Source organism: Aspergillus ruber, assembly GCF_000600275.1.
Source record: "Aspergillus ruber CBS 135680 unplaced genomic scaffold scaffold00031, whole genome shotgun sequence".
Lineage (NCBI taxonomy): Eukaryota > Fungi > Ascomycota > Eurotiomycetes > Eurotiales > Aspergillaceae > Aspergillus > Aspergillus ruber.
Genome location: NW_024467327.1, coordinates 209,218 through 227,614, shown reverse-complemented (window position 1 = coordinate 227,614; position 18,397 = coordinate 209,218). Strand labels below are relative to the sequence as shown.

Genomic DNA, 18,397 nt, shown 5'->3' with positions numbered 1-18,397 from the left:
CTAGTTAACTATCACTGATCAAGTGTTCTTTTCATCCAATTCTCATAGAAACCTGAATCCATCCCAATTCACTCAATAGACGGAAGGAGACAATGAATGAACCTGCAAAATCTGCAACCATGACAGGATGGTCCAGACAACGCCAATCTTTGCTCAAAACACACTCCCTGATTCATAGGACACCCGGCCAAGCCGACTAACTCAACCAGACAATGCCCTCCGGCTACTTTCCTCTCAGCCACAGCCATAACACTGCGTCAGCCTTATATTCACCAGAATAGAAACAAGGCTGTCTTCTTTATATCGGCATATATGACTTACGTTGATTTAACCCCAGCTTTCCCATCAGACTACCGAATACCGTACCCACCCCGCAAAAACAGATAAGCAAACACCACGCGATCACGATCAACGCAATGCCTCTTCGCGAGATCCTACAGAAGAAGGATGATATCCATTACAATACAAACGGCCAGTATGCGACTGGCATGTCCACGCCCATGAGCCCTCCTGGCCCTGCTGTGCCCGAGATCAGGTTCGTCGCATCCGACACCAACACTTCCGACGAAGTCATCACCAGCCCCGTCATCTTCGATGAGGATGACTACGACAGAAGACTCGATCCCTCGCGGCCTTCCTCAGCATCCTCCTCCTCACCCCGGAAATCTATGAACTTCCTTCGCCGATCGTCACACTCTCCATCCAACGAATTCTCGACCGAGGCTACGACGTTAGCGTCTCCAACGTCCCCAACTGGTCGGCCCCGACGGTTGTCACAATTACTGCATCTTGACCGGAGCGGTTCAAGAAGTCCGAGTCCCGTTTCCGCGCATATACCGGCTGATTTGCCGCAGGTTGATGATGGGCCGGGGGATGCGCAGGATAGGGAGGCGCAGTGGGAGAAGAGGGCTACGGTTTTGGTTCAGAATCCGAAGTTTATGGGTGGGTTATCGCCGAGTTCGTCGTTTTATGGTGATCAGTCGGGGTCGTCGTTGGGTTCGGGGACGAGGTCGAGGAGTTCCAGTCGAGGGGCGGTTGATTCCACTGGAGACGTATGCGCAGCAATGCAAACTGTCATTTTGCTACTTACGGCTAACGGTTTGTAGGTTGATATTCAAGAGGCAATTCGTCTTCATGAGGCTGGGGGTATGGCATAAACACCGTATCTATACGCAACGATACTGACATACTATCACAGAACTAGAAGCCTCCACCAAGATGTTCGGCCAACTAGCAGACCCAAACGGCACCAACCACGCCCTAAGCCAGGTCCTCTTTGGTCTTGCCCTACGGTATTCCCTAGCCCCGCCGCCCTCCCCAATACACCCATACTAATCAGTAAACAGACACGGCTGGGGCTGTCCCCAAGACCCCTCGCGTGCAATCACCTACCTCTCCGCCGCAGCCTCCAACTCCGCAAGCATAGAGTCCGAGGCCCTCCAGGCGGGTTACAAAAAAGGCGGTGCAGCGAAAGGCGAGCTCGTTCTTGCCATATTCGAATTGGCGAATTGCTTTCGCAACGGTTGGGGCGTGGCTAAGGATCCAGTCGCGGCGAGACAGTACTTTGAGACGGCAGCGAATCTGGGGGATACAGATGCAATGAACGAAGCTGCTTGGTGTTACTTGGAGGGGTTTGGGGGGAAGAAGGATAAGGTGCGTCAGGTCACCCCTACCGGGATCGGAGAGGCTTCTGTTCCTCGGGTTTTGGTCTTAGATATTAACCATACTCGTACGGTTAGTTCATGGCAGCCAAATACTACCGACTCGCTGAATCTAAAGGAAACAAAATAGTTGGGAATTCCTGGTACGTTTTTCCCTTCCCCTTCTTTTCTTCGCAGCCAATTATCACCCGCTCCATCCCCCCTCCTAGCCATGCCCATGACTCTCATCCCAATCTTCAGCACCTACCATTTGCTACTGGAGTGTGATCTCAAACAAATCCATTAATTGGCTCTCAACGCACCATTCACAAAACTGCTTATGCATTCCTATCACAATTCACAATCCACAACCCATATTCCACATTCCCTCCGCCAGCCACAACCTGAACCCCACCCCTCATCAACCTTGTCGATCTTCGATTGTATTGTGTGACTTCCATTCAGGCTGACATTTTATATTCCTTTATGACACAGGATCTGGAAAGATAAATATAATCCGAAATAGTAGTACGGGCTATGCTCCCATGGACCATAACCCATGACCCATAACTCATGGATCTGTTTACTTGTATTTGTCCGCTGACGCCGCGGCGCAGCAGTGTCTTATGTTTGCTATGCCATATCACGCATTTGCATTTCAATCTAAGTTAGCATTAACATTAGTTTACTATTAATATCTTTTCTTTTTCGAGGTCTCATGTTTGCGCGGGACTTACCATGTCTGGGTATGGGGAACCGAGACGGGGATCGTACGGCGAATCGCCCATACTGCTCGATGATAAACATAAAACTCACTAAAAATGGCAGGACCTTACGGCCCAATCCCACTATGAAGAAGTGAGGCTGGATTTGTTTGGAATTAGACTACCAATTTAATCATGGTTTACTGTTCTCGTACGACGCTCTACGAAACAAGAGGCAGAAGTATCTAGTCAGTACTGGGGAAAAAAAATTCGAAGTAGGAAGATAAATTTTGTAACTGGAATACTGTAAATCCCAAATATCGAAATCGAAATAAACCATATATAACATGAACAAAGGAAATATTTTCAAAAAAGAATGAACGGGACCATACACAGGAGTCCACAGTATAAACATCATCAATCAATCAGTCATCATAATGTTCCCACGCTGGCCACACGTAGGCAAGAGACAACACAAGACAGATAGATAATCAGTCGGCAATCTGACCGAAAATACATGACAGAAAAGAGCCATATCTCAGACACTCCTGTAAAGAGAATACCAGGTTTTACCCATGGCGCATAGAGTTGAGTAGAGTGGGAAAAGGGAAAAGAGAAAGCACGATGACAATAGTGAAAACGAAAAAACAAAAAAACAAACGCAAACGCTTCGAATAATCAATCAAGCACATCATCAATCATAAGATAATCATCACAGGAATGCCGTTTTTTTTCTGGGTCGGCCTCATCCGATGCAAATCAAGTCAAAACAAAACAAAACGAGATAAAAAAAAAAAAAAGAACAAAGAAAAAAGGGAAGAAATAAACGAAAAGCTCAAAGCAAATCAATACAAAATAGAATGCAATCGCTTGCTAAAACAAAAAGCAATCCGTCCCGTAGTACCGTGTTCCTGGTTGTAAGTCATAAGACAGAAATGGACATCATAACAATGCATTATTCTTCCGAAAAACCTTGCAAGGCTATTCAGGTTCATGAGAGAGGAGAAGGAAGTGTGAAAAAGAGAAGCACATTTAATCACGCGCAATCATCGAGGCACGGCGTTTTTTGCCCTCGTCTTTGGGGGCCGCACCGTAGTCTTGCACCATCCGCTGGAAGTCGCGGATCACCTTGGGAGGCACTCGATCCCACATGAGAGATCGAGAGTAAACGTCGGGTCGCGCAGACGCCTTGGGCGCGGCATTGTTCCGCATGTTGCTCAAGGCCTGCTGAAGGCTAGAAGGCTGCTGGGATTTGTAGTCCACATGGGAGTCATCGAACGTGGTGAGGGAGTTGTACTGGTCAGCGTTAAGGGCAAAAGCCTGTTCCTGCTGCTGCTCCTTGGTGGGCATGGTCAGGGTGTTGTGAAGCTCGTCCAGGTTGCTCGTGGTTCCTGCAGTCAGCTGGGCCATCTCAGCACCGCTGATGGTCGTAGGGAGCGCAGCGCCCGCAGACGAAGAGGACTGCTGGGAGAGCTCAGCCGGGGGCGAGTTCAAAACGGCCCTGAGAACGTTGGCCGACTCGGCACGGTACTCCTCCGACATTTGAGGAATGGAGCGCTGGGAGAGCGAAGCACCGTTGGAAGCGATGAAAGCACCGAAGAGAAGGCACATGTAGAAAGCGTTCCAGCTGAAAGGAAGGTCGTTGCTGGCTTTCTCAGCGGTCTTCTCGTTGTTGCTGTTGCTGTTGTTCATCGACACAACCAAGGCAGCCGACTGTTCCATAGGAAGACCATTGGCCATGCTAAAGTCCTCCCAAGCACCGTTGTCCATGGTCAGGTTCTCAAAGTCGGAGAATTCGTGGGACATGGGTGCGGAGGGCTTGGGCTGACGCTCCAGCTTCTCAACAGTCTCCTTGAGGATGTTGTTCTTCTTGCGCAGGTCGGCGGTCTCGAGGGTGTGGGCACGGATCAGATCGTCCTTCTCCATGTGCATGCTTTCGATGTACTGGGTGATTTGCTGCTGAGTGCCGATCCATTCGCTCTTTTCGCGGAGCAGCTCGGCCTCACGGATTTTCATGCTCTGAAGGGCATCCTCGAGATCGTTGATGACATGGGTGTACTGCTTCTTTTCCTCTTCGAGCTTTTCGGTGTGGAGCTTCTTCCGTTGACGCGAGTCAAGACTGGATGGGGTTAGTAAAAATTTTAAAGCGCAAGGGAGGGCGGGGGCGGGGAACTTACGCAGCCTGACGGTTGCGGAGCAGACGCTTTTGTTGCTTCAACTCCTTGATCTCATCCTCGTTTGTGGACTGGCTGATGAGGTGGTCGATGTTACTCAACGTACGCTCAGCCGGGATCTCGAATCGAGCGTTCTTCTTCCGAATACCATCTCGACGGATACTCAGCGGGGAGGTATGACGGTAGCTAGGACTCTTGTGTGCACGAGCAGTAGCATCGGGCATGTCGGTCGAAGCAGGCATCCAACCCTGGCTGGACTGGGGCGACATGGCAACGGCACCCGGGGCAGCAAAGGCCATGCTGCGGTAGGAGGACATGGAGGGGAAGTTGATGGCACTCACGGGGCCGACGGCACCACCAGTGAAGGGGCCAGAGGAGTTGCTGTCGAGCTCACCAGGGAAGTGGTCATAGAGGGCGGTCGGGGTGCAAGAACCCGATTCTCTCGACAGGGACCAGGGAGCGTGATGCCCGTAGGAAGTGGAAGAGGCAGCCGCAGCAGCAGGATGGGGTGCATCCAGACGCATAAAAGGGTTGGAGGGGGCGGAATCAAACATGGTATGCCCGACCTGCGAGTTGTGACGAGAATGAGAGGAAGAGGAATAGTCGGACCAGATAGAATCCCGATGCGAGAAGGCGTCCTGGTCATACGACGAAGGGCGACGATGATCGGAAATAGAGGAAGACAGTTCTGGAGAAGTCGTGGGATCGAGAATCTTATCATCCAACACACTCATCTCGTCCTCTTCAGGAAAGGAAGGTTTTGCCTCGAGGGCAGTAGGCGATTGTTGATAAAAGTCGAAGGAAGATGGCTGAGAATACCGGGCCATCTTTTTCAATCCCAGCAAGGATAGGAGTCGATGGAGTCGATGAAGACGGACGATGGGGTCGGATGGAGCAGGAAGAGGCGGTGTGTAAGAAAGGGAAAAAAAAGGATATATACAAAGGTGGGGTGATGGAGAAATGGAAGTTTCAAGGAAAAAAGGAAGAAAAATGAGAAACAAACACAATAAAAACACCATAAAAGAAGAGGAGAAAAGAAGAGAATCAGATCTCTTTTTTGATGTTGTACCACCGGTTGGACAGGAAGAAAGAGAGTTGAGGAGGAGGGGGCGAAAGAGAGGTAGATAAGTAGTAGAGCACTCTACATAATACACGAAAATACTGAGTACTGAATATCAAAAGAATAATACTCGGTATCAGAGATGCGGATCAGTCACTAGCGGTCAAACAAAAATAAAATAAAATGCAACGAATTCTGAGAGCCTCCCGAGTTTGGCGAATGGCCGTGATTGGATGCTTTGTATGTGGTTTTGGGCAGACGTGCAGCGGGTATGTATAACTGGTACCAAGTCCGTTATGGTGTTGATTATGCAGTAGTAGGTAGCTCTGATGCTCTGCTGCTGTTTCGATGGACAGGAATACATTTACACTAATATCCATGTACCATGGTTCAGCATCATTTTAGCCCAATCTACTTTCTAATATGGTACTGGTATTACAGATCTTACACAGACCAAGGGATCTCCATACGAGTCAGTTACATTTGATCTGATACTAATGCTCTATTCCAGTACTGCATCTTCTACAGAATGCTCTGCCCACTACTGAATACAAGTAGTACTTTTGTACATTGTATAGCAGTAGATGCCCAAGTGATCAGATGTCTGTGCCATGATCATGATCAACGTCGTCTGTACAGTACGGTATTACAGGCGGGGCAGATCATGGTCAGCATCATCTTCACCCCCAGTATTCCGTACAAATACCTCTGTACTCTATAGTAGAGACCGAACTGGCTCTATCTCCATAACACTCCGTACTCTTAAGCTCTATTCTTACCAGTAACTATGGTAATACCTACCAGTAAACCACCATATCTGGTCAAGGGCCGGCCCGAGATCAATGATCCACTCCCGTTTGGGTTTAGTGGCTCGTGCTTTGCGTCCAACGGAAGCACAACACTCGCATCCACTGCACAGATCAATCACTAACCACCACGAGACTCTTTCCTTTTCATACAAGTAACAAGTAATAGGGCTATCGGGCTTGGCTTTAGGGCATCACTGCTTCTGCGGGGGGCCCTTGTATCGGTCCGTTCGGATGTCACGGCTTTTACCAATGCTGGCAGTTTCTGCAGGTATGTTCAGGGACTCGATAGCTAGCAATCAAGCAAGCAGGAAAAGCACGTACTACAGACAAGGTACCAAATAGGTTTCAGAAGTTAGGCAATCAATAAGCTTCAACTTTCTTGTTCTCCTGCCGAATCATCTCTGTTCTACCCCCCTCGTCAAAACTTGGGCAAGCTGACCAGCATCTCAGATCTGTCTGTGCGGTGCAGGTTCTTTCTGTCGGTCATGACGGCATTTAGTCAGTACGTACGTACGGTCGGACGTACATACCAGACCTGCATGCAGGATCTCTACCATATGGACGGGATTTGCACGATGTTTACAAGTAACATTACGAGTATGGATACTCCGGGCCCAGTCCGGAGCACCCTCGGTCGAGTGGTCATTCCAAATCATGTTCCGTTCGGCTCTTAGCATTCCCAACGGTATCTCTCGGTATTTCCGGCTTGTCTGCCGATTACAGTGTCACCTATTTTCGACTGACGGACTGACTGACAGGGACATGAAACATTTCCTCGATCAGCAAGTGTCACCCGTTCGGCTCAGCATCAGCATTATTTTAGCATCACCACCGATTTCCGGATCGGGTTAATTGAGGATAACGTTTGCTATTTTATAACAGGGGTGTTCTTGTATGCTCAACGATAACCATAAAGGGTAGGTAAGCAAGATCTCCGGATTCTATTCGACGATTTCCTCCGGACCCCTCGGTTTAGCCATACGTTCTCGGCGATGGCGATGCTCAACCCCTGGATACAATACAGAGTACAAAATTAAAAATCACCTCGTGATCAGAGAATAAAAAAACTCGAACTCGCCATCGACAACAAAAAAAACCTATCTTCTTCGCCCCCAAGCTCCTACTCCTGCATACATTCCAGACTAACAGCCTCGGACCCATCCGTCATACTTTTTCCCACTCCACACAGAGCACTCGCACGAGGAAACAGACTTTCGTAGCCGATGGCTGTAGATTAGCCATCCTGGCGGTGAACAGAACACTCCGATCCAATTGTAACGGTTTACTGGATTCGGTGGACTCCAGATTCGTAAGGCCCCCCTCGTAGCCCCTCATCTTGGCTTGGTTTTTGATATTGGCGTTTCCACTTTGAAGGGAGAATAGAGTTGGGGCTGAGAGAGACCATTGATCTGCTTTTCTTTTCTTTTTCTAGATTGTGGGCGAGGGGCGAATATGTATTTATTGTATCGCTCTGTACGGACTAGAGATATCGAGCACAGTAAGGTACAGGTCGCCTATCTCAAGTTTATCTCCTCCCTCAACTCGCATCTCCGGACGAAATACTCGTACACATAAGCACACTTCCGCATACTCCTCAACACAACCGCGACATACGCAATTCACACAAAGCTCTTGTCATCCTACATCTGCAGCACCAGCAACAGCTACAGCTACAGCTACATGTACACTATCATTGTTGCCCAATCTCAGATCTGTACTCTGTATTTTATCTATATATTGGCTTACGGGTTCCCTGGTATTGTCCATACCACGTTCGGAGTAGCTAGGCGTGGTTAAACGTGGGATGTATTCTTTCGCATAGATGGGATATCTAAATGTAGATCATCCACCTTCATCCAACTACAACCATGCAATAGCTATTACCAAGCGGAGTACGCTGTGCGATTACTCCGAATAAAAACTACTTTGACGACTATCAGGCCGTAACTTGCACCACGTTTTCCGCAAACATACAGGGAAACAATCCCATTGTCCCCTGTCCTATCCTCCATTCTCCATTCGTTTTTCTCTATTCATCTCCATGCAGAGACGCTACAATACCAATCTGGCACAGATCAGACCAAAATAACGAGGATGAAGACCTAACAAACAAGGCCACCAATCAATATGCCCCGATCGATCTGATCCGCTCCGCTGTACAGCAAAGAAAAGCGAATCGATGCAGGACGCTGCTTACTTCTCAATTATTTCTACTTTCGTGCTGACTTAATACTGGTACAGCTGTTACTCACGGCATTGCAGCTTGAATCGGTCGATTGAACAGTTTCCCTCACTCCCACATTGCTTTACACACCTAGCTATGAAGTTGCACGTGGCATATCTTCTACGGTCATGTTATGAGGACCCCAGCGTGTGGTCCAATAATTGGCTTTGTATTTCATATCTCTTTTTGCTCTCTTCATAGTCAACTACACTTTGTGTACTGTATTAGCCGATCTAGTCTCCTAGCTGTAATATGTCGACCTTATGAGTCTATGGCAGGTTTGTTTGTCCTTATTACATCTTGGAATTCGTGTCATCTCCCATAGAAAAGTAGCTCTGTCATCAAATTGTTTTCAAAAGATATATCGCTCTGCAGAATGACCAAATTTGTCAGAAATCCAATCACCCAAGTCATCTCCGCTGGGATATTGTTATGTCAGGCCCAACAACGCCACGGCTCATGCCGCTGGTTTTTGACTAGAGACCGATAATTGGATATGGCAGTAACAACATGTTATTGGTATCCATTATTTTTAGTACCTAGAAATAGCTTTTGCAATGTGGCATTCAATCTCTAGCCCTAAGTTCATCTTATTCATCCGGAAATTAGATCAGACAGCTTCATAGAAAAAACACTTCATCCGATGTGGCTTTTTTTCTTTTCCTTTTTTTTTTTTTTCGAAACATCTACCTGTATACACTGTACTCTTATTGAAAGGTAAAGAGTATTACTCCATCTGTACTATATGGGGTCAAGTGGGCCAAGACCTCTAGCGAATTAACTATAGATTCAATTTGTGCTGAATTGGTCATAATGGTATTTTAATGAATCAATCGCTCAGTTTGACACCGGAAAGCATGCTAAGCTCGTGTCTAACTTGGATGTGTGTTAGATAATTTAAGCAAATTTAGCTGATTTCATTCTGACAATCTAAGCTGCACTAACTAGGGAACGCCTGGGACAAAAGACACAATTTCCAATGCACTATTCATGAATTTCAAGAAGAGCTTGGATGTAGGCCTTCTTCTCACCCTTAGCTCCTCGCTTCGCTTCCATATACTAAGTTCAGTACAGAAGATGTGATAGTGTGGCATAGATCTCTCTTCCTATAGGACCTTCTTTGGAGGCAATGTTCGGGAACAGCTGGCTTCCAAAACCAACAATTGTAATTATCACTGCCTCAGGCATCTTCTGTCTTTTGTCCCTGTAGGGCGATTATTAATGATTGAAATCTTCCTCGGTTGTTCGTCTTTCTGTCCCCGGAGGCACATATCAGGCCAAAGTACTTGAGAGTTAGCCCCAGCTCCTTGGAAGCGCTCATTACAGAGCTTACTACTTCAATGCTCAAGCCGGACGTCATGGTGTAATTAGCTCTACTTTTGATATGCACCAACAGACAAGTGATGCTTTTCTTGTCCACGAAGCCCTCAATGGGTATGGTTGGGATCAGGAGATCGGCGCCAGGGTATCTGGGTGGCTGTATAATGCCAGCCCTGCGCGAGAAGGCAGCACGAATTGTGGGTTGATCGGGCTGGTTGTAAATACGGACAAAATGGTTGCATACTATATATCCATTGAGCCAGATGTCCTGGAGTCCGTCTTCTCATTTGATTTTATTAGCAACTTGTTGTCCAAAGCTGACCCCAAAAAGTAAACCAAAGAAAGCCTCAACTTCATTAGGCGAGGTAGGTAGTCTCCTGTCGTTACCCGGGCAAGACCAATTGAATATATGATGGTCATTGCGGTCACCAGCTCTCCGACGTCCCCAATGTCTGTTGTTGCCCATGCACAAGCCGCGTTGAAAACGTTCAAAGAGTCTAGCAGTCTTGGCCTGTGCGAGAGAAGCTGCAGGGCGGCGTGGCCAAAACAGGCTCACTAGGCTGTATTGTTTGGGCGAATGTTCGGTCCTTGTTGATTGATATAGTATACCTGATATGCTCGGCGACGTATGCCTCGCCCATGGATTGGTCGGTAATCAGAAAGCTTACACAGTACGAAAGAAGCGTGAAGCAAGGGGCTTGTGATATCTTGGCTTTTTCTAGGCTCAAAACACTGTTTAAATTCTCTCCAGCCTCAAAGAAAGCTGCCCACAGAGGCCGGCCGAGGGAGAAAAGCTGTTGTCGTGCTTGATTGGAGCTTGTAAAATCAAGGCCAGTGTAGCCCTTATAGACCCACACATCGAATGTGTTCAGAGCGAAAATAGGCGGAAAAAATTTACCAATGTAATCCGGCGATGGTTTTTCCTTCATGCTGGGGTCTTGTAGTACCGAAGACGAGAAATTGCTAATTCTCGATGCTGTGTCCAATAAAACGCCAAACAAATGTCTATAATCATCAAATAATTCCCTCAAGGCATGTCTGAAAGCACGTAAAAGCGATGAGTCGTTATTGTCTAACAATAAACGGGCTTCGTCTAAGCAAACAATAATCTTTGATGATGGGGCTCCTAGAGCGTTACGCCTATATCCATTCCGTAGTAGAGAGTAGAGGGTGCTCAGATGTTGTGCCCGCTCATTCAGCAATTTAGAATGATCCAGTAGGTCATTGACCGAGATCCCTTTTCCGTTGAGCTGTTCAATGAACGAAACAAATCTATTGTCATACTTGTGGGCACAGTTCACATCCACTTGAATCGCATAAAACTGGACCGGCGAGATATGATAAGCGACAGGCCTCGATGTCCATTATCATCCCAATCATTGCTTTTTTCCAGCAATGTACTTGATATTCCCTTGGATTTGGATGTCTATCGTAGTTCCTTTTCCAGTTCTCAATCTGTTCAGCCAAAACAGAGCGGGGAGGGAGAGCTGTCAATTCCTGGGGAGCCATGCTGATGTAGAAAATGAACTGTAGGTTTGCAGCTGCGATAATCTTGATCGCAAAGCCTTTTCCGATTCCACAAGGGCCAACAATGCTTGTTTAGAGCGACGAATACTTCGTTCCATGCTTTATATAATTGCACATTCAGCCAGTTAGGATATCCGCCAGAATTGCGCTTGCTGGTAGTTTTTCCCCATGTGTCTCCAGATTTCCGATGAAGGCTTCTCGGGCCATGGATAGGGTCACTGGAGGGGCCGATCCGGCCAGGGCCTTGTATACCTCGCTCCAGATCGCCATATCACTGGCCTTTTCCAATACGGCTTGCAAAAGGGAAATTATTACCACCATTGGGAGCTTTTCTTGTTCAATTTATTGGCAAGGTGTGTCAAATCGCTATATAACGATTTGTTGTCCATGCAGGAAGACAAGATTCGGGCGGCCTGTGGCCTTCGTAGTGAGCTTATGAGCTCAATTAGTTAACATTTCAACTCTCGACAGATCATATTAGCATGTGAACTTGTTTCAAAGGATGGATTGTCTTGTACATTTGGGATAGAGCATTCTCATCTGATGCACTGCCTCATTTGTATAGGGCAGCCCTAGGTCATGTAATAACTATACAAGATCTTCACGAAAATTTTAGATTTTGTTATCAATTGGAATAGGCTTGAATGACCTTGAAATTTGAGACACGGAGCATTGCGCAGGTGGTAATAGTGAGACCTACACTCTGCTTGCACTTTAGATGTGAGTAGGTTGAGGTATGGTTCTGTCAGGGGGAAAAAAAGTTCAGAATACCTAGGTCGAACACAGGAACGAAGACAGAATATGGTGATCCGGTTCAATACAAGATGAAGTAGTACTGGTAGCTAGAGGTAAAATCATGACTGACCCCCGCTAAGGCAGCCTTGGTATAGAAGACATCAGCAAATTTCCGTCCACTGTGGACGGAAGTAGCAGGCCACAACTACAAAGTAATATTTACGCAAACTCAGATCTGCAGTCTATATTCTACGAATCTTTATACCATCAAACATAATGCTTTCGGTCCGTCTGTGAATGCATATGGGTCTTTTTCGGTATATCATGGTTTCTTTTCAGTATCAACGTGATGCAGATTTCGATAGTTTTCTAATATATTAGATGTTTCGGCTCTTGGGTAATATATGGCTAGTTTGACGTTATAGTTAGGGGGAGCATAGAATAGAAGACTACATTAACCTTGAATGCTAGTTCCTTTAAAAAGAAAAAGAAAAAAAAAGATATACTGGACTACAAACGTGCCCAAGCAATCAAAGCAATACAACAAACGAACGATCCATTCAATACGCTACCTAATCAGTAAACAAGGTATCGATACGGATACATAACAAAACCAATAAACGCCCCAAGCAACTTCCAGTGTTCATGCAGCTCGTTGCAACGTGGTAGGTATCCGCCTCCATCGGGTATACATGTCGTGGCACCGGCCCAATCCCATCGTAAAGAAACGTATTTACAATTAGTATGCAGTAAGAACTAAAAATGGACAAAATCCTGCTGCTGCGAGAGCTCGCCAGTGTCGACGCCCTCGATGAATTCCGGGTCTTCATCATCAGAGTCGACGTCATCAGAGTCGATCTCGTCGTATTCTTCTTCCTCACTGGAGGCATCGGACTCATCATCCTGGGGCCCTTCCGCTCTGATGGCTGCATTCTTCATCTGACCCGCCCGATCCACATGAGGCAGACGGCAATGTTTCCTGTTGCAAACTCCGGTGTTGGCGTAATCGGGGCATTCGTTCACGTGGCGCTCTTCGCAGTTCGCGCCCTTCTCACAGTAGCCTAGGTTTGCGAAATTCCTGCAGACAGGTGCGCCAGGCGTCACCCGGACGTGAGCATACGGGCACTCCGGATTCGCGCAGCGACCACGAAGGAAGTGCAGACAAGTAGGGGATCTGTGGGGCGATGGTTGATGGGAAAGATCGCAATCAATACCTGCGCTGCATTTTCCATGCAGGAATTCTTTGCAAATTGCGACTTTGTTTGGATCGTGGATGTAGAAACACGACGGTCCTTTGTAGCAGGTACCTGGTCAAAGAATCAGTATAGATATCAACAAACGACGGGAAAAAAAAAAAAAAAAAAAAAGAAAGCAATGATAACAAGAGTAAAGAAAAGAAAAAAGTATGTCGGCCTTGAGGGAATTGGTACCCGTCGTAGTAAATCTTTTGCAAAGTTCATTCTTTTTCTTGACCGTCATGGGGTTCCTATATGCACCGTGAGTTTTTGAATCGCAAAACCGAGTAGTAAACCGCCACCTTTTTGAAGCCACTGCGCCAAGTCGATGAAGATTTCCGTTCTTGCTCCGGACAAACGTAACACCCGCAACGGAGACTCTCTTCGGCGTATTGTTGGCGGTATTCGGATCATCTGGTGCTCCTGGTAAGCCAGTCCTCGAATAACAAGTCATGTCAAAGTCGTTGGGGGTCGCACTGGACATGCGGATCAATTTGCTTCCACCTCTTGCTATTCTAAACGGAATATCGTTGAAGAAAAGTTGATATCCCGCCGGATGAGCAGCAGCGGCCGGCGCAGCAGCAACAGTAGGAGGCGGAAACTGTCTTCCAACACCCTGAGCATAACTGAGCACCTTGGCCTGTTCGACCTGTGTCTTTTTCTGAGCCTTCGCTTTGCGAGTATCCTCCATCGCTTTCGCCCTCATTTGTGCTTCCTTGTCGTAGACTGCCGAGTTGATCAGTTGCATATGGCGATCGCGTTTCGCAACCCATCCGTTGGACGTCGATGTCGGCGTCTCGTTGTTCTGTGCCGCGGGAGCACCAAGTGTAGATGTGGGAGTCGAGCCAGAGGATTGTCCTGGCCCCGCCGTGTTATTCAGAACTAAAGTCCGGTGACGGTGAGGTGCAGGTCGTCCCCGCGGCGCGTAGGGTCGTCCTCGATACGGTGCCCAGCGAGAGGTGTCATGGCGCGTCGCGTAGGGAGCTGGGGCAAACTCATTCTGGCCTTGCGTAGATTGGTTCTTGTGTCGATTGATCTGGCCTGGATAATTGCACAGTTCAAATGAGTGAGTGCGCACAAGTAGATAAAAGTTGCATCATTCAGCTTACCAGCAAGCTGGCTGATCTTGGACAATAGATCTTGGTCTTCAGACATGTCGGGTGTATGTCAGATACCACTCTTGGTTTTTTTTTTTTTTTTTTTCTTTTTCAACGAGATGCCTCCTCGTTCAAAACTGTTCGTGGTGGGCACAGCGTAGATGCTGCTGATGATGCCCGCAGGAGAAGCAAGTGCTGTGGCGGTAAAAATCACGTGGTCTACAGCTCTGCTCACTACCCCATAGGGAAAAGGGTCATGAAGGAATGATTCAAAGTATGAAAGATCCATTAAATATCTAGTCCAGATGCCCGCCATATATCATCCAACCAATATAAACGCCGTAATCTCTTATATGCTACATATAGAACCCCATCTACAACACTAAGCCACATTCTCAAACTGCATTTCTTCGTCGGGATCCTCATCAGAATCGTCCATGTTCAAATCGGCCCCCGGTGCGGCCTCGTCCTTGGCATCGCCGTAGCCAAACGCATTTGCATAACTGCTTTCCTTGGCCTCAGGCTTCAACTCCCAGGTCATCGAAAAGTCACCAGATTTGACCAGATGCGCCACCATCTCCAGGGTCTGTTTGAGATATGCCTCTGGTTGCCGAAGTCGTGCCTTGAGCGCCTTAAACGGCCAATATTTGTATTCGCGGAAGCATTGGTAGACAAGATCCAGCAGTTCGTTTTGCGGCATACGGGTGGTTTTGTTTTCTTGCGCCTTGCCCTTGGCGGGTTTTGTCGCTTGCTGGGAAATGTGTGAGACATGGGAATCAATAACTAGTAAAGACAACGCAAAACTTACCACAAAGGCACTCCTGTCTCCAGGCAATGCATTCCGGGGCTGGAGCAGCTTGCCTGGTACTTTGTCGATGAAGACAGTTTCGCGCTTGGGTTTGAGCGCCTCCAAAGCCTTCCTCTCTGAAATCACCCGGAACTCCTCGTTTTCGACAGGAAGAGTATTGAACTCCTCGCCGACGCTTCCAACAAGACCCGTTCGTTCTGTATCCAGTCAGTCCCGTGCTCCTCACAACCTATCGATAGTCCAACGTACTTGGTACTGTCTTCCGAACATAAGGCTCCCATTTCTTCTTGAGATCCTTTTTCCGAGCTTCTCGTTTCATCGCTTCGTACAAAGCCGACCTCGTCTCTCCAAACGTGGCTAACCGATTCTCCACCCCAGGGATGTCTTTCTCGGTAAAGACATATGTATTTTGCGTCGAATGCGTAGCTCCAGCGAGCATTGTTTGACGTTGCAGGGTGTAATCTTTGGGAATATCTCGGTTGTCTTCCCGTTCATTAATGCGCAAACTGACCTAGACAAATCAGTATAACCATCAGCAACGCACAAGACAGATTAGTGCAGAGGGAGTAAAAAACGCACCCGTTTAATATCATTCGGTTCCCCCTCTATCCTAATCGTCCCAACCTGAATCTCTTCATCGTCATCCAGCTTAGACCAATGCTCCCATAGCGACCGAGGAATTCGCGAAAGCCACACATTCTGTGTAGAGTTTGTGAAGTCCAAATCTCCTGCGTCTTCATATAGATCGTCTTCATCATCAAACGAGCCGATGCCCTCCTTGCTGTCCGGGTCGGGCTTGATATATGGCGAACCGTCCTCCTGCTTGACTTGGGCCATAGCGGCGCAAACGAAGGGAAGCTAGGGCGTCGGAAATTTTCCGGTTATCTGAGGAGGACAAGACGATGCGACTGCAGGGAATCGGCGTTCGAGGACGGTGAGGACCGGGAGTCGGGTTGCGATGGAAGTGATGTAGCAGTAATAACAGTGGCTTAGCCGTTGAGAAGAATGCGGATGTCGAAGGCGGTGGCGGCGCAGCACTTACTACTAGTTATGTACTTGTACTAATGTATGCTACGGAGTCTGTTGTCTGCTTTTAAATGTTGCTGGACAGAAAAATAGAATAATAAATGCAAAATAGAATTATCCATAAAAGTCTATTCTTCTTGCTATTTTCCTTTCCTCTCTTTTTCTCTCTTCCTTGATATGAAATGATCAATTACCGAGGCCTATATAGACAAATCTCCAGCACGAGTCAAAATGACCTAACCAGAGCACAAGGCAAAAAGAAATAGTAACATAGGATAAAAAGTGAACATTTTCTTTGGATTTCACAAACAACAGGGTGATTGTTTGTATTGCTTTCATTTACCTGCACGACTTTGCCTCGGCTCTTATCGATAAGCCAAGCTTCTAACTACTATCCAACTGCTGCTCTCTTAATCACCACCACCACTCCACATTCCCTCATCCCGACAGACCATCCTCCTACGAGGCAAACTACAGATAAATGGCCTCCCAGAAAATCACATCCGCTCTAGCGGAGATCGAAACCTCCGGCAACCCCCAAAACAAACTCCAACTCTACAACAACCTCCTTTCCGAAATCGTCACGACTTCATCCGAACACGAACTCGCCCAAGACCTCATCTACTACCTGGACTCCATCCTGACCGAAGATATCAGTATTGTCGCAGCCCGCCCCATCCTCGATGCTTTTATCACTGCCCTGCAAAAACTCTCCGCGGAAACCAAGATCAAAGTCGGCCAGCATGCCGTGACACTATTGCAGTCCCGTTCGACATCGGTCGAGGAGCAGGATGCTCAGCTACGAGAGTTGTTGGCGGATGCATACGAGACGGAAGAGGAGTATTCCTGGGCAGCGAGGACGTTGCAGGGAATTCACGTTGACAGTTCGCAGCGGTTGGTGTCGGACTCGGCCAAGGTGCGGTTATGGATTCGGATTGTGCGGTTGTATCTCGAGGATGATGATACCACTAGTGCGGAGGCGTTCTTGAATCGGATTAAGAACCTGCCCAGCAAAATCGATGACCACGAGTTGATGCTACACTTCAAGCTCTCGCAGGCTCGGATTCTGGATGCTCGTCGTCGGTTCCTGGATGCTAGTCAGGAATACTTCAACGTGAGTCTTGCTGTTGGTGTCGATGAGAATGATCGTCTTCAGGCTCTTGCTGCGGCTATTCGGTGTGCTGTTCTTGCGCCTGCGGGACCCCAGCGTTCTCGTACTCTCTCTACACTCTACAAGGATGACAGGGCTACGTCGGTGGAGGAGTTTGGGATTCTGGAGAAGATGTTCCTGGATCGGCTTTTGAATGCGGAGGAGGTTGCTGCGTTTTCGGAACGGTTGGCTCCGCACCAGCTCGCGCGGACGGCTGACGGCACGACGGTTCTGGATAAAGCGGTAGTCGAACACAACCTGGTGGCAGCCAGCAAGCTATACGAGAACATCAAGACGGACGCACTAGGGGCTATTTTGGGACTCAAAGAGAGCGGAGAGTTTACGGCCGGTGAGAAGGCGGAGGCTTATGCGGCGCGGATGGTCGAGCAGGAGCGGTTGAAAGGAAGTATTGATCAGATTTCGGGCGTTATCTACTTTGACATAGGTAATGTGAGCACTGTGACAACGGGGCGGCATATCCGGCAATGGGATGCGGGGGTTCAAGGACTGGCAGAAGATACAGAAAAAGTGGCCGCGAGTATTGTAGATGCGTTTCCGGTAAGTCATTATTATCTGAAGTTTGTGCTTGGCTCTAATACGGTACAGGATTTTGCTGCAGGACAGATGGTACATTGATGACATGTACGATTGCTGATGAACTGACGAGATAATGGTCGTATGAAATTCAATTCAAAAAGGTTATCCGGCATACATCACATTGTCAACCTCTTCAAATCATGAGACATGCGCTTGCTTTCATAAGGGTATTAATGTACAACAAAAGGCAGGGAAACATGGGTATGGTATTTACACGAGCGTGGGGGAGGGGGGTATTATAGTGAATGAGCGTGACAGTAAGTTGGATAAGAAATGAGAGAAAAAAAAAAA

The 18,397-nt window shown here is 47.6% G+C and overlaps 6 protein-coding genes across 6 annotated transcripts; 2 read left to right on the top strand and 4 right to left on the bottom strand.

The window, feature by feature from the left end:
- The first annotated feature begins 51 nt into the window (after positions 1 to 51).
- Positions 52 to 2,220, top strand: EURHEDRAFT_416109 (tetratricopeptide repeat protein). The gene is made up of 6 exons (XM_040782871.1): positions 52 to 1,052; positions 1,107 to 1,146; positions 1,199 to 1,292; positions 1,347 to 1,653; positions 1,740 to 1,804; positions 2,136 to 2,220. Exons 1-6 carry the CDS (start codon positions 417 to 419, stop codon positions 2,164 to 2,166), a joined length of 1,173 nt encoding a protein of 390 aa, XP_040635522.1. The 5' UTR covers positions 52 to 416; the 3' UTR covers positions 2,167 to 2,220.
- Positions 2,221 to 3,376: 1,156 nt separating this feature from the next.
- On the bottom strand, positions 3,377 to 5,345 carry EURHEDRAFT_380756 (putative bZIP transcription factor; the record flags this gene model as incomplete). Its single annotated transcript, XM_040779331.1, has 2 exons — positions 3,377 to 4,463; positions 4,522 to 5,345. The coding sequence occupies 2 exons, from the start codon at positions 5,343 to 5,345 to the stop codon at positions 3,377 to 3,379; spliced, it is 1,911 nt and encodes a 636-aa protein (XP_040635521.1).
- Positions 5,346 to 10,428: 5,083 nt separating this feature from the next.
- On the bottom strand, positions 10,429 to 11,440 carry EURHEDRAFT_405748 (uncharacterized protein; the record flags this gene model as incomplete). Its single annotated transcript, XM_040780407.1, has 2 exons — positions 10,429 to 11,253; positions 11,333 to 11,440. The coding sequence occupies 2 exons, from the start codon at positions 11,438 to 11,440 to the stop codon at positions 10,429 to 10,431; spliced, it is 933 nt and encodes a 310-aa protein (XP_040635520.1).
- A 1,297-nt stretch (positions 11,441 to 12,737) lies between these two features.
- EURHEDRAFT_416103 (CCCH zinc finger protein) lies at positions 12,738 to 14,637 on the bottom strand. The gene is made up of 4 exons (XM_040782870.1): positions 14,538 to 14,637; positions 13,731 to 14,469; positions 13,624 to 13,679; positions 12,738 to 13,500 (listed from the first exon to the last, which is right to left on the bottom strand). Exons 1-4 carry the CDS (start codon positions 14,581 to 14,583, stop codon positions 12,950 to 12,952), a joined length of 1,392 nt encoding a protein of 463 aa, XP_040635519.1. The 5' UTR covers positions 14,584 to 14,637; the 3' UTR covers positions 12,738 to 12,949.
- Positions 14,638 to 14,793: 156 nt separating this feature from the next.
- Positions 14,794 to 16,367, bottom strand: EURHEDRAFT_416102 (transcription factor IIF subunit TFG2). The gene is made up of 4 exons (XM_040782869.1): positions 15,913 to 16,367; positions 15,583 to 15,844; positions 15,334 to 15,530; positions 14,794 to 15,276 (listed from the first exon to the last, which is right to left on the bottom strand). The coding sequence occupies exons 1-4, from the start codon at positions 16,168 to 16,170 to the stop codon at positions 14,908 to 14,910; spliced, it is 1,086 nt and encodes a 361-aa protein (XP_040635518.1). The 5' UTR covers positions 16,171 to 16,367; the 3' UTR covers positions 14,794 to 14,907.
- A 473-nt stretch (positions 16,368 to 16,840) lies between these two features.
- Positions 16,841 to 18,145, top strand: EURHEDRAFT_463955 (PCI domain-containing protein; the record flags this gene model as incomplete). Its single annotated transcript, XM_040784921.1, has 2 exons — positions 16,841 to 18,067; positions 18,116 to 18,145. The coding sequence occupies 2 exons, from the start codon at positions 16,841 to 16,843 to the stop codon at positions 18,143 to 18,145; spliced, it is 1,257 nt and encodes a 418-aa protein (XP_040635517.1).
- Positions 18,146 to 18,397: the final 252 nt, after the last annotated feature.